This window comes from Cajanus cajan, chromosome 2 (assembly GCF_000230855.2).
Source record: "Cajanus cajan strain Asha chromosome 2, NIPB_CcT2T_4, whole genome shotgun sequence".
In the NCBI taxonomy this organism is placed as follows: domain Eukaryota; kingdom Viridiplantae; phylum Streptophyta; class Magnoliopsida; order Fabales; family Fabaceae; genus Cajanus; species Cajanus cajan.
Genome location: NC_138518.1, coordinates 50,565,557 through 50,581,332, shown reverse-complemented (window position 1 = coordinate 50,581,332; position 15,776 = coordinate 50,565,557). Strand labels below are relative to the sequence as shown.

At 33.2% G+C, this 15,776-nt stretch overlaps 1 protein-coding gene across 3 annotated transcripts; it reads right to left on the bottom strand.

Moving 5' to 3' along the window:
• Nucleotides 1–1,306: 1,306 nt before the first annotated feature.
• Nucleotides 1,307–14,932, bottom strand: LOC109818612 (Ran-binding protein in the microtubule-organising centre protein). 3 transcript variants are annotated; one of them, XM_083068361.1, is made up of 14 exons: nucleotides 14,527–14,932; nucleotides 14,343–14,444; nucleotides 14,170–14,250; nucleotides 6,516–6,625; nucleotides 6,234–6,369; nucleotides 5,504–5,602; nucleotides 4,817–4,904; nucleotides 4,328–4,532; nucleotides 4,087–4,237; nucleotides 3,841–4,017; nucleotides 3,517–3,714; nucleotides 3,215–3,280; nucleotides 2,194–2,520; nucleotides 1,307–1,641 (listed from the first exon to the last, which is right to left on the bottom strand). In XM_083068361.1, the coding sequence occupies exons 1-14, from the start codon at nucleotides 14,773–14,775 to the stop codon at nucleotides 1,549–1,551; spliced, it is 2,082 nt and encodes a 693-aa protein (XP_082924487.1). In that variant the 5' UTR covers nucleotides 14,776–14,932; the 3' UTR covers nucleotides 1,307–1,548. The 3 variants fall into 3 exon arrangements, with proteins under 3 accessions (XP_082924487.1, XP_082924485.1, XP_082924486.1); XM_083068359.1 differs by having other exon boundaries at nucleotides 4,087–4,532; nucleotides 14,527–14,931; XM_083068360.1 differs by lacking the exon at nucleotides 3,215–3,280 and having other exon boundaries at nucleotides 4,087–4,532; nucleotides 14,527–14,927.
• Between the last annotated feature and the right edge of the window lie 844 nt (nucleotides 14,933–15,776).

The window sequence follows — 15,776 nt, the reverse complement described above, 5'->3', positions numbered from 1 at the left end:
AAGAAGGTGCTAATTTTTGTGACGGGAAAGAATGATAATAAGAACAAAGGGACTTGGTACTATGACGTTGTTAAGGAAAGTGGGTGGTAGAGGGATGTGAAACTGGTTCATGACATCGTTTCGAGAGAAACAAATAGTAATATTTTAGAGGCTTCAACGTAAGTGAAAGACACAACCATCGGAGGAAGAAGAAGCACGATACGATGAGTTACTGTAGCATTAAGATTTTTTTAGGGAGATATAATATACAGAAAAGGCTTGATAAGATTTTATGCAGTAGTCTAATGGTCAAAAATAAAAAATAAATTTGATTACCGTAAATTACTTAACATATTTAGAATAGATTAGAAACGTTAAAAATTATATTAATATATAAAGGAAATATTTCTTTTTATGTCTATATTTTTAAAGAAAATTATACTCTTATATTATATTTTATTTTTTCTTATTAATTTATATTTAAAGATAAAATAAGAATAATATATTAAAAAAATAACTATCCTCTATAAAAATAATAATTACTCACTTTTTTTAGAAACACTATTTTATTTTATTTTTTTATGAAGCTAGTACATGATAAAGAATTTCATTATATACTAGCTACCGCATATAATTTATAACGCGAGTCATACCCACTATTATACTTTCTTAAATCAATTCAATCAAACTTTTTGGTCCTGATGAATATAAAAACCCTGACAAAGAGTGAACCTATTGAAAGGATAAATAAATATCTGCAATTTTATCAGCATTTTTTAATTACTCATAAGCATTCTGTCAGGTAGTGAAATTGAAGGGGAGAGGAGAGGGGGCAAAGAAACATAGCAAAAATGAAGATTTGCATCTGTTGGGTAACAGAAATTAGTAGAGGGGAAAACAAAAATGTAAACCTCACTTTTATTTCTCAGCAAATCAGTGTAAAAATAGTGTCACGCTAGAGAAAAACAATCGACTAAAATCGATTTATAATCAATTACATTTTTTTATTGAAAAACACCTTTTTAATTTAATTGATTTAAACAAATTTAATTTTTAGATAAAAAAACAATTGATTATTTCTATTTAATCAACTAAATTAAAATATTAATTGTTAATTTTAGATTTTATTTTATTTCTCTCGTTCCTATTTCTCTTAAATAACTTATAATTTCAATCTATTTCTCTTATCTATATTTTGATTTACCTTATTTCTCACTTCGTTCCTCCCAGCACGAAACATCATGGTTGCACTACTTATAAAGTAAAACCATTTGATAAAAAAAGTAAAACCCTAAACTCATTAAAAAGAAACCTTATGAATCCCCACTTGAATCACGCCAATAATTATTTTATTAATTACAACTTTCTCATTAAAACTGAGGTAATAATCGAGATTCTGTACATAGTTTCCGTCAATTCGGATTTCAAACGTTACAGTGATTTCCCTCTTTGCAGCTATATGTACAAGGGGTATAAAAAAAATTCACAAATTTGAATCAAATAATATTGAAAAAAATAATTTGACCTTTTTTTTTCCCAAATAATGAACCCGATTTTCCTACACAACGCCTAGGCAAATATCTGCTGAATCACTGTCTCCGCATTTCCGTTGTATTGTGCAAGCAGATGTATGGCATCAGCCCTAGGCAAAGCTAAAAACTCCTGCACTCGCAAAAAACTTCAACATTAAAAGGAAACCTTGCATGCCGAAACGAATGATTTAAAGCATAAACAATAATAGATAAGACGTGGGGGAAGGCTTTAGCAAGCAAGTTAGAAATCACGAAAATGCTTAGTTATGCATTTATTTAATCCACGTTATAAAAGAAGAAATAATATTTGATGGAATATGAATGGGTCAAACAAACAGAAATAAAATACGACACGATACTTAGAAAAAGGAGGGAATAAAAAAATCCGTGAAGAAACCCATTGAGACTGTGATAGAGCTGTTGAATATTCATCCTCTGTAGTTGCAAAAAGACGTTACCGTTTTGACAAATGCAAATTTACATTAGAAAAATTAAGACGGTGAAAACTTCAACATTTTCCAATATAGTTAATGAAATTTTTTCATTACAAGTTGCAAAGCAAGACATGATTAGGAGATATGAAAACCCATGGAAAGTTTCAGCGGTCAGAGAATCATGACACTAAAATGAATTTTTAATTTTTTTTATGGACAAAATTTAATGGCAAGAACTCATGACTTACCATTACTTTAAGTATTGCACCTTCGTCACAGATGACGTCCCTTGAAGACACTTGAGTTGGACTGCTACCATCTTCTGACATCCTGGTGCCTGAAGATACTGTAGCCTGAGAAGATCCATTTGTGCAGCTATCAGCATACGACTTGGATGTAGAGACTGGTGCAAGGAAGGGAGTGTTGGCTTCCTTCAATGAATCAATCCTCAAAAGCCCTTCAAAACGATCTTTGCACATTTGAAGTTTAAACCACTCATTATGAGTATAAAGAGTGGCTCGCATTATTTTCATGAGTTGAGGTTCTTCAACACCAAGCCTTCGACCAACTGCCACCTATTCAGTATAAAAACAGCATTTCACATTCAAAATAACATAACAAAGTAAAAACATTCATATTGTATTAAAGAAATTAGAAAATAATGGAACAAAATCCTTCACCATAGATAGTGGTAGGAAGCTTTCAGGTATGGAATAATACATGAAACCGCATTAACCCAGGAAATATCATACTATAAATAACTCCTATATGATAATAAGCCCTTGCATCTAGTAATTTACAATTAAAAGGAATTGAATATTATTTAGGATGCTATGCTATCAATACTAAGTTGGGTTTATGGAAAGTTATAAGCTTTCAACATGTATGAATCACTTGTCAATTAAACTATTGTAATTCCTTCCCATCTTTTTCTACTAGTAATCTGATGGGTTCTCTACCACAAGCTCAAATATACAAGGCCCACTTGGAATCACATTAAGTAGGAAAGGAGGGAAGAGTTAGTTACGGAGACAGAAAAAGAAAATATAGTGGAGGTTGTTGTAGGGGAAGAAGGAGAGGAATGGGTGTTTGTATTTTCAATTTGGGAGTCCAGAGTGTATACTCTGACTTGGGCAGAGAAGGAACTTCTTCTCTGAGGAGATTCTGCTCTGGGATTAGAAGGGTTTATCTTGTAATATTTCTTATATTTTCAGTCAATAATATGGTAGTCGGTTTATCCTAAATCAGGTTCCAATCAATTAATCCAACCTGCCAAATGTTTGAGGCGAAGCCAGTGTTATCAGAGATGGAGACATGTGGGCCAAAAATGTGGAACTGCCGGACATTACAGGGATAGACCCCATTAAGTGGATTGCTAAGGCTGAAATTCTTTTTGAGGTTGAAGAAATCCTACTCATAATGAATGAAAGATCAGAATTACCTACAATTTTATCACAACATTTCCAGATACAAGCACCAAGAACAAGAAAATCTCATCAACAGAAAATGAGGAAAAAAAAGTATAGCAATGACAATAATTGATGATATAAATTAGCAAAAATGCACAACACCTGGAGAGAAGCAGCTAGAGCATGTAGAGGTAATGCATTTCCAAGAGCATCTTCATTAGGTCGTAGTAAAGCCAAAAGAGTTTCCTTCAACGGCTTCAATAAAGCAGGATCACTAGAAGCTAAAGGACCCAAATGAGTGCAAGCAACCCTTAAAGCAGCATTATAATCACCAGAGCTGACCAACTTGAGGAATTCAACCTATAGCCAGGAATCCTCAATAAAGATAACATTCCCAACAAAATTATGCAGAGCCCTATGACATTCCCTGGCCCTCTTCCATAAATTTCATAAAGAAAAGGATATCAATAAATAGACGCCACTTACCTGCTTGAGTTGGAAGAGCAAAACGGAGTTTTGGGCAAAGAAATTAGGATCAATAGCATTGACCTCCTCAACTGCTTCAGCGGCCATTCCTCTGCTAGCTAATTCCTTCATTCCCAACAGAATCTCATATCTATCTTCCACATTACTAGCATCATGTACAGAAAGCTTTTCAGAGCCCTGCAAAACAACAGTCAGTCAACAATTTATCTCCTAGACAAATTACCATCAAAATTATTAAAAAGATACCTGTTTCTCCTTTGTTAAAGTTGAAACAACAGTGCTTATGCTATGCTCTAGCTTGCTGTGCTCTTCTAAAGAAGCATTGGGCATGTGACTATTGTCATCATATCGTCCTCTCCACCGCTTGCGCTTGCTTCTTTCTCCACTTCCAGGCAATCTGCTTCGTTGTAAAACACATGCATCTTCATGTTGCTGCGATCCACTGGTGCTACAGTCTTCATGAATACTTGCAAGTTCAGAAGCATACCGTACTTCAAAATCAATTCGTCTCATGCTTGTCACATCAGCATTATTTTCAGGGGAACCATCCATCTGAGCATTGGTAACAGAAGTTTCACCATCAGAATGCTTGCTGGCATTACAATCTTGCTCCATAGAACAATCCCTTGATGAGCAATACCCAGGGTCTTGGTTGAATTTCAAAGGTTCTGGTATAGGTTGCTTCCCAGATGCTAAGTTCATCATAAATTGACATGCAATAACCAAAATGGATAAGATATATTGAAACATAGAATAGGATTCAATATTGCACAACACCCATTATTAGATTACAATGTATAGATGAGATAGCCAACATTAAATTTGAATTTAAAATCGAGTGATGCTAGAAATCCAATGAAGATTAATGATATGAGAAAATGCTATGAAAAATAAAAGTAACGGAAGCAAGTAGCTTGAAAGTATTTTACACACATCACACACAAATAGCTAGGATTCAACAGAGAAGATGCCATACCAGAGTCAACAATGCCTCTGTAAACAAAATACTCTCTAACTAGTTGATCAAGAAGTGGAACATCCAACCTCATCCGACATAATTCATTCTGCAACAGAAAGAATACAATATTAAAGGCAAGAAAGCAAGATTGGAGAAAAAATTAAATATATAACCAATGCATCCAAAAGTAAACATTAAAAGAGTTTGAAATCATTCAGACATATTTTGCATTAACCAAAAACTTCTTTTCCTTAGCCCTTACCTCTGACTTGATGATAAAATTGTTTCTTTGGTCTGAAAGTGGAAAGAAATTAAGGAATATTTTTTCTTGGATCCAGTAAATATCTGGCAAAAAAAAGTTTTCTAAACTGAATTTCCCAGAATCCATGCAATAGTAAGTCAATAATGGATTTTTTTTTTGGGTAATGGTGCAAGAAAATTTATTACCCTGAAGAAAGGAGGACATGAACCACAAAAGTAGAATTAAAAGATGATAGGCTAGAAAATGGGATTTTAAATTTTATTTTTATTAGAAGAAATTGAGATTTTATATTTTCTGTTTATCAAAAGGAAAAATAGGTAATACACTGGGCCAGATTATATTTTAAAAATTGATCCTGCAAGTAATTTAGATGTAACGGGAACAATTCATTGCTAAATTTAAATTGAAGCAAAAGCAGATGAATTAGTAAGATTATATGTAACCTGAAATGCCAGGAATAGATCACCCTTAGTAAATCTCAAGCTATCAATTGCCCCTTGTCTGGTAAGCTCTACAGCATGTGCAAGAGCCTGTATGTCAACCTGGATTCCAAAGCCAAACACAAAGCATCCATTTAAAAGTGATGTGTATAAATAAATAAAAATAAAAAATGGGGCCCAGATGTGTCATTTATACAAAGTGTATGCAGATTCATCAATTTGTTTGGACAAAATGATAACATTGACCATTAACATACACTAGACTTCTGACAAGACACCCATCAATAAGATGTACAACAGTGGAGAAGAAATAAAAGCAGAGGATTAAGACCCGCCAGAGCATGTCTGAAAGGTGTGTGATCAGTATTTCATTGGTTTGCATTGTAACAACCTGCTTATCCGGCTGGTGAGAGTGGGGATCAGTGCAAAATTGGGCAAGGAAAATGAAATCAAAAGCAAGGAGACGAGAGAACGGGGTAAGAAAAGGCTGAGAAAGAGACCCAGAGCACCAGATTAAGGCCTTTTGAATACATTGGGACTTTCTGTATTTTTTTAACTTAATTTCTGTTCAACATTTCCTCTGTAAAACCATGTACTGGTGCTCATATGTCACTGATATCATATCATGATAATTTGAGTAATAAGATACAGCATGCATACCATTTTCTTTTGTTAATCTGACCCAGTTTCTAACGAACCAGGAATTTTAGATTTATCAACATAAATATCTCACCTCATCAAATGGTGGTACTTCATATAAAATGTCTTGTGGTGTTGCAGGAGGGTCCCGTTCTTCAAGGAGCAATCTTTCAGTCAGATCAGAGATCGGGGATGTAATACCTTGACGTAAACAATATACCCTGTGTATGCTGTAATAAAGACACAAAATACAAAAGAAGAATAAAATTTCAAAATTGGCAAAAGAAATTCCAATAAATTGCGTAGTGCATGACACTGAAAACAGCATAGTTTGACCAAGTACTTCAAACTGAATGAGAAGAAGCTAATAGATCACCTTATTAAATATCTAAGAGCCATTGAAAAAATTGGGTCATATGCATTTAAATGAGCCCTTAACGTGGAAGACATAAATCCGGCTAAGTCAAGCCTCCTCCGTTCAGACCACTGCATAAAATAAGCAAGCAAGATCATGAGCTTAACAAATTCACTAATCTCAGAAAAATACACACTTAAGTATAACATCAAACACAAATCTGACTAACAGTATTCAAAAATGAAAAAGGGTCTATTCAATTTACTTCAATGAAATTTGAACTTCTAAACCAGTCCGTCTGAATAAACTTTAAAAAATGAAAAACTGGCAGGATATAAAATGTTCTGCCTTTTATAATATTTTTTCCCATGATATGAGCTTTTGCAAGAGCATGGACACATCCCTAGATAACAGTTGGTATTGGAAAGATGCTGCCAGGTGAAGATCTCTGACACGTATAATGGTGCCAGAAAAATCAAATAAAAACCACCCAACAAGTGTGTCTACTTTCTAGTCTCCACTATTAACAGTAAGCTAAGCACGTATCATATACATCACCACAAAATTGAGATACTTGCTATCACAGAAAATAAATAAATGATTAACAGCTTTTCTAAGGTGTGTCAAATGACACATGTTAAGAAGACAAAAATAGAGAGTTCCTGTTGAAAAAGAAAGGATTAAATATGGTTTTACTTTTACTCCCTAAACTTTTGTCAATTTTCACTTTTAGTCCCTGAACAATTTAGTCCCTAAAATTTTCTTCCATGAACAAAAAACTTTGACGCCAGGGAACAAAAATGTTAACAGGAGGAAAAGTTCAAGACTAAAAGTGAAAATCAACAAAAGTTCAAGAACTAAAAACATATTTAATCTAAAAAGAAAACATTTATCGTATAAAAAAAAAATAAGTCATTTGATGCTTGTTTTCTACGTAATTAGAAGCAATATAATATAGTATATTTACAGCTTCTTAACATGTGCTCATGTTTACGATTAGAAAAATTGAATGATATATTCCAGGGCATGATACTTCTACATTAACAGTCTATGGTCCTAAACTAATACCAAAAGATCATTTTTCACACTAAATAGGATAAGCTTTCCATAGAAAACCATTCCAACCTTTATTTACTTGCAAAAGCCTTAACAATTACCTACCCAAACCACCATGTCCAGGGTGGAGCAAAGAATTAATTATTTTTAAGGAACAAGGTCACAACTAATGCCGGCCTAGGATATACTTTGATACCATTTTATAAATTGGAATTGAGCCTAACTCAATCCCACAAAACCAACTTGTAAGATGAGAACTACCCAAGTTTTATAAGCTTTATTTAAGTTGTGACACCCTCTACCCCAACATAATTACAATAGATATAAACCATATATATATAAATTCTTTCTTAGTCTAATATAAAATAATTATCTCAAGTATCATTGGGTAAAAGATGCACATTCATAATTTTCAACTGTAAGTATCAAATTGTCAAGAAATAATAAAATAAAGATTATAGATTAATCCCAGTAAAGGTGGCAGAGCCTCCTAGTTAGGAATTAACTTATAATCTTTTAGTAAAATTATAATATGACAAAAATACACACTTTCAACATAAATAACATAAAAATTACAAAAGAAAAATAATAATAATTTAACAATAAGTCTAGCTAATCCCGATGTCACATCCTATCAGAGCGAAACCCAAACAGAAGCCTAAGCTTCACCACCAACATCCTCAGCCTCATGCTAATTATCTGCATCATAATTTAAATATACACAAAAATGACAAGGGAGTGAGAAACTTCTCACTCAGTTGCAGATATAGAAATAAAAGTTAAATAGCACACACACGCAATATAATTCATATATATAATCAATCTCACATATATGCTTATGTATAATGATTTTCTTGACTTGACTCACTAATGTATGCATGTGGCGCCATACGGAAGTTGCAGAATTCATCACTGGTGACCCGAAGGCACACCTATACAATTGTCGGTGACCCTAAGGTACACCTATCATTGGTGTTCATACACCTCGTTAGCATATCGTGGGTGACCCAAAGGTACACCTTGTTAGTCGTGGGTATGCGGCCTCAGCGGCACACCTGGAGTAATATGTGCATATGATGCATGTCATACATTCACAGACTCAACCTTTAGCATGTTACACATATCATATTCGTATTTCATAATTAAGAATTATTTAAATAATCCAATTTAATAGTCCAATAGTCCAACAGTCCAAACAGTCCAACAGTCCAAACAGTCCAATAGTCCAACAGTCCAACAATCCAACAGTCCAGAGGTTGCTTAGGTATCATATTTTTCAATAATAATATATTAAGATCTTTTAAGTAAAGTAGGAAGCTTAAAAGGTAATATAAGATAATAAGGAGGCTCAGCCTTCCATTTAAATAATAGATTACAAATTTATAAATACTTAGGAGGCTTAGCCTTCCATTCAAATAACAGATTCTAATATGTAAATAAATAAGATATAAAACAAAACACATCAATAATACATATTCAAAGAAATAAACAACAGGCAAGGGATCGGGAGCCAATCCAACAAACAGACTATTTAACAATTATTTCTACACCCCCAAGCAAGGTTTCCCACTCCCCCCCTTACCTGGATAAATAGGAATTTGGGCAGAATCTCCTCTCTTTCTCCTTAAACCGGAACCGGAACTAGAGCAGAACCTTCTCTATTCTCCTCCTCTTTTCACAACCTAGGCAGAACCTTCTCTCTTATTTTCTCTTTCTATCTCTCTAGAATTCCTTCTCTCTAAACTTTTCTTCTCTCTAGTTATGAATTTTCAAAATCCTTAGGTCCCTGTTTATAGAAATTTTGAAGTTACTATGCACTATGCACTATTCATTAAAATAATAATATAATACTATTCATGAATAGTAAAATACTATTCATCCAAATAATTTGAGTTTTGACGTAAGTGCTTTTGAAAAAAACGTAAGCACTTACGTCAAAACTCAAATTATTTGGATGAATAGTATTTTACTATTCATGAATAGTATTATATTATTATTTTAATGAATAGTGCATAGTGCATAGTAACTTCAAAATTTCTATAAATAGGGACCTAAGGATTTTGAAAATTCATAACTAGAGAGAAGAAAAGTTTAGAGAGAAGGAATTCTAGAGAGATAGAAAGAGAAAATAAGAGAGAAGGTTCTGCCTAGGTTGTGAAAAGAGGAGGAGAATAGAGAAGGTTCTGCTCTAGTTCCGGTTCCGGTTTAAGGAGAAAGAGAGGAGATTCTGCCCAAATTCCTATTTATCCAGGTAAGGGGGGAGTGGGAAACCTTGCTTGGGGGTGTAGAAATAATTGTTAAATAGTCTGTTTGTTGGATTGGCTCCCGATCCCTTGCCTGTTGTTTATTTCTTTGAATATGTATTATTGATGTGTTTTGTTTTATATCTTATTTATTTACATATTAGAATCTGTTATTTGAATGGAAGGCTAAGCCTCCTAAGTATTTATAAATTTGTAATCTATTATTTAAATGGAAGGCTGAGCCTCCTTATTATCTTATATTACCTTTTAAGCTTCCTACTTTACTTAAAAGATCTTAATATATTATTATTGAAAAATATGATACCTAAGCAACCTCTGGACTGTTGGATTGTTGGACTGTTGGACTATTGGACTGTTTGGACTGTTGGACTGTTGGACTATTGGACTATTAAATTGGATTATTTAAATAATTCTTAATTATGAAATACGAATATGATATGTGTAACATGCTAAAGGTTGAGTCTGTGAATGTATGACATGCATCATATGCACATATTACTCCAGGTGTGCCGCTGAGGCCGCATACCCACGACTAACAAGGTGTACCTTTGGGTCACCCACGATATGCTAACGAGGTGTATGAACACCAAGGATAGGTGTACCTTAGGGTCACCGACAATTGTATAGGTGTGCCTTCGGGTCACCAGTGATGAATTCTGCAACTTCCGTATGGCGCCACATGCATACATTAGTGAGTCAAGTCAAGAAAATCATTATACATAAGCATATATGTGAGATTGATTATATATGTGAATTATATTACGTGTGTGTGTGCTATTTAACTTTTATTTCTATATCTGCAACTGAGTGAGAAGTTTCTCACTCCCTTGTCATTTTTGTGTATATTTAAATTATGATGCAGATAATTAGCATGAGGCTGAGGATGTTGGTGGTGAAGCTTAGGCTTCTGTTTGGGTTTCGCTCTGATAGGATGTGACATCGGGATTAGCTAGACTTATTGTTAAATTATTATTATTTTTCTTTTGTAATTTTTATGTTATTTATGTTGAAAGTGTGTATTTTTGTCATATTATAATTTTACTAAAAGATTATAAGTTAATTCCTAACTAGGAGGCTCTGCCACCTTTACTGGGATTAATCTATAATCTTTATTTTATTATTTCTTGACAATTTGATACTTACAGTTGAAAATTATGAATGTGCATCTTTTACCCAATGATACTTGAGATAATTATTTTATATTAGACTAAGAAAGAATTTATATATATATGGTTTATATCTATTGTAATTATGTTGGGGTAGAGGGTGTCACATAAGTCATATCTTTAGTTGATGTGGGATTAAACCAACACCCTTGAGGGTGCAATTAAGGAAATCCTAAACGAGGTTGCAACTAAGGCAAGCTAGGGGTGATCACAATTAAGGCGGCTTTCCATCACTCCCCCTCCGAGACTATTGGCCTAAAGTGTGGCTAATGTAGGTGGACCAATAATGGATATAGGATAAGCTCTCATATCAAGTTGAAATGATTTTTTTTATTAATTGTATATTTTGTACATTCACTAATCTCCCTTTTATAGGGTATATGACTATGCTTAAAAAAACAGGAAATAACGATAATGATGATACAGGGAAACAAATATATAATGATATTCAAATATATTTTTGACCTCCTAAATATCTATGATCTATGATATTTGCGACAAAAAGTTTTTAAAATATTAGGATATTGATATCCCCTAAGGTAAAATTCCTATTACATATAACACCCTTATTTTTGAAAGATTAATTACACCTCCATCCTTACTTTGTTATTTACAAAGAAAAATAATGCAAAGCGCGAAAAGGGACATACATTTAATTTAACTTTTGACCAAAGAAGAGTGTTGAATGGGGTGTAAAACAAGTTGAATCAAGTTGAGTCCTTGAAGCTCAAGCTTGGCCTGTGAAAAAGAACACACTACTCAAGCTTGGCCCATTTAATAGAATCAATTTAAAGCTTGGGTATGACTTGATTAAATACATGAAGCTTGAATTCAACTTGTTTAGTACATGGCTTGATTATTTTCCTTCCCTTTATCAAATCTCTCCTTAAAGTATTTTTTAAGTTCAATAAATGGTACTCCTTTTGGTCCTTATTATAAGGCACAATTTAGAAGAAAATGGTATTCCTTTTTATGAGACGCTTTACAACATCTATAAAGCATTAATTTTATTTTTTTATCTTTTACCCCTATTAAAGATTGTGAGAATATGTGTTTCTTGTTGTTGTTGGATAATGAGAAGAGAATTTGATAAGTAAATGTTCTCTCTCATCTCTTAAAATCTCCAATTGTCATTTACTAATTTTATTGGTGTTGGTGCAAAAGCTTTAATATAGAGTACATCTTCACTTCTCATACAAATTTAATGATAAGGAAGAATAAAATTGGTACATCGTGATTTTGTTTTGCAAATCCAATAAAATTAACTAACATGACTATTTATATTAGTCAATGTGATTCAGTTAAAACTGTCTTTTAATAAGAAACGGAGGGTGTATTTAATAGACAAATCTATGGTCTAAACTAGAAAATGAAGTCAAAATAGAATTACAACTTAAAAAATCAAAGAAATAATTAAAAAAATTTAATCTATACCTTCCGTATCCAACATTTTAATTTCTTTTGTTGTTGAAATTTTACTATTTATATATAAAGGGAAAATTGCACCAAGCCTAGTTAAACATTAGGCCTTTTGGCCTTCTGTCTCAAGTCTAAAGTTGTACTAATTAATCCCAATACTTTAACGAATATCACAGATTCTTTCATCAAGATGCTGTAATAGATTCTTATATCAAGATGCCATTAACAAACTGCCACCACTGGGGAGTTAATCCTAATTATCCATCTATATTCTATACTAAATCTAGACAGACAGTTGATTGATTTATTTTCAGAAATATGCTATATAGAAAATTAAATAAATAAAGCAACTGAATATTTTGCTTTCCTGCACAGCATTGGATGGCATTTTGCTTCTCTGCTGTAAGACCTATGTCATACATACACCTAGGAACTGTAGTTATAAATCTCAAATAGCGGCACATAGAAGCCAACCCCAAAATGAGATAGTGTGGTGGTAGGTATTCTAAAATTTTATATACATATTAAATAATTTCTTAACTCCATCTTTTGTCTCAGTCAATTCCCAGCCCTTATGCTATCAACAGCCAACATAAAAACTTGTTGAAATCCCAAAAATGGATTGATCAAGACTGTATTAAACAGTTTCAACTACTATATACACATACATGGTAAAAAAGTTTAAGGAAAAATACTGAAAATTTATGACATAGTCATAATTAACAATAAAAATCAATGAATCATAAGCAAAAGTGCAAAACATACAACTAAATAACATCCAAAGTCAAGTAAACAAACAAGGTGGGAAACAAAAGACAATGTGAACAGAAACAGAAAAGAATGTCACAGTTGCTGGAAAAGGTCGTAGTCCTGGAAAACTGCCAGAGAATACAAGGTCTTTGGCGATAGTGAGTGGATATGCTTCAGATTTCAGATAGGATGGCTGTGACTTAAAACAGGGTGGCAAATTGAAGTCTGAAATGGCGATGAAAAAGGAGGGATTTGCTACCCATGGCTATAGTGGCACCATAGCATGCTAGTATCCCTATTTCATCTGCTATCTTGGTTGCGACAGAAAAACACTCTGCAATGGCTATTCTGTTGTGGCCAAGGGCCAGGACAGTGGTATAGTGTGAAATTAATAACTATGCTAGAAAGTAGAAACCAAAAAAATGTTCTGTATTCATTCATTCTCTTGCAGAATCTCCTTCTTGAGTTGCAGTTGTGGGTAACAAAAGAGTTCTGAACCTTTGCAATGACTACATGGAAGACTACAAAGTATGTCCATCCCCTTCACTCATAACTCCTATACCGCTATTTCATTCCCCATTTTTGATCTTCAAAGTTGAGTTCCAGATCCATTCCTAGCATTGCAAGCCAATGGTTCCTTGCCTCCTAGGATTAGAAGACCCACTTGGCTTGGAATGCACAGCTGACAAGCAAACCAGGTTTTTCCATGTAATCTGATTCCATTGTTGTACTTTTTTCATGTAGCATGCTTAAAAACACCATTTTTTTTTTATAATAAATGCTGTCCAGATTTAGTATAATTGGCCGACTAAACTTAACTCAGTTACTGAGTTAATTAACAGAAGCATTTGTCTTCTACAATAAAAGAGTTTAACCGAACATTTATAAAGTAGTAGTAGAGTTAATATACTCAACGAGTATCCCAACCCAACCATTTACACCCAAAGTGTCTAACAAGTGTAATAAGTGCTAATCAATGTAGACAAAAAGAGCTAGTAAAAGCAGAACAAAGACCCTTACCTCATTCGCCACGGGAGAAGTCTTATCATCCTTGTCATAAATAAACGCGAGAAGAACATGCTTGAATTCCTCATATGCTTCCTTAAATACAAAGCCAACCGTCAGAACCAAACAACACCAAAAAAAAAAGAAAAAAAAAAAACAGAGTGAATTAAATTTGACGAATTCAATACCGGATAAGCGTCGAGCGCGCAAGGAGCGAGAGCCGTCCTGAGACACTCGATAGCAGAGTCTCGATCCTCCGCGGTCCCCTTCCGAAGAAGCTCAATAAATTTCTGCAAAAAGGAAAAAAAATGAAGTTAGGTATAGGGTTGGTCAGAATTTGCGATGCGAGTAGAGAAGAAAAGGAATGAGAACCTGTTTGTGCAAGCGGAAGAGAATTTTGCGGTCGGAGAGGATGGAGGGGGCGTGGAGGCGGAGGAGGTGGAGGGCGGCGTCAATGGCGGCGGTCTCGAGGGAGTGTCTGATCTGGCGGATGAGGAGGCGGGAGTGGTAGGAGGAGGAGGAGGTTGAAGGGGCGGAGGAGTCTTCGATTAGGTTTTCGGATTTAGCGAAATCGATTAGGAGAGCGTCGAGGGCTTCCCAATTAACGGGCGTCGACTCCATCTGAGTCTGAGATATGAGAGTGTGGTTTGGAATGATTGAGAAGAGAAGAAGATTGATTTGATTCGTTGAGTTCTCTTTTGGCCAAGAAAGGCGGCGATGAGAGGTAAATATGGATTCAGCTTCTTACCTTTATAGCTGCCTGCCACCTGTCAAAAGAGAAGAGTTGTATCTATAGAGGTACCAAAAAGAAAAAGAAGAAAAGAGAGTGGTGAAGATGGAGTCTATCAATGAAGGAAAGAGAATTCAAGTGTTTATTATTTTTTACTTGAAAATTTTTTAGTTTTATAATTTAACTAATTTTTTACTTGAGCAATTTTATAGTTTTATAACTTAACTAAAGTGAAACAAAATTAACACTAGGAGAGGTCTTTATTTAAAATAAAAAAAATTAAAGAAATGATTGTGTCGTATAGGCAAAGGAAATATCAATGTTATTCCCTCAAAATTTTAATGTCAAGAACTAAAATGTTAATCAAAGAAAATGTTTGAAAGCTAAAAGTGAAAATCAACAAAGTTAAAAAAAAAAAACTAAAATTAGTAAAAAAAATTATTTAGGGATTAAACATAAAAATCAACAAAATTCAAAAATTAATAACATATTTAATCCTTTTTATTTTATTATCTTTTTAATCTTTATATGTTAATGAATTTTACTTTTTAATTTTTATAATAAAATATTTCATTTTAATCTTTATACATATTATTTTTTAACCTTTATAGTTGTACAAATTTTATTATTTAATTTTTATTAAAATAAATGAGAGAGACTAAAAAAATAATCCATATAAATACTACAATAGAACCTTTTTAGCTATAGATATTAAAAAGTAAGATTTACAAAACTATAAGATAAAAAGGTAAATAAACAATTTTTTTTATTAATCTTCTTATTTTCTTCATATAATAAATAATTATTTAATACGCTTTATATTTTCAAGCATGTGATATTTTTAAGATATTAAATACTTTTATTTTGATATATTTATTATCGACATTAAAAT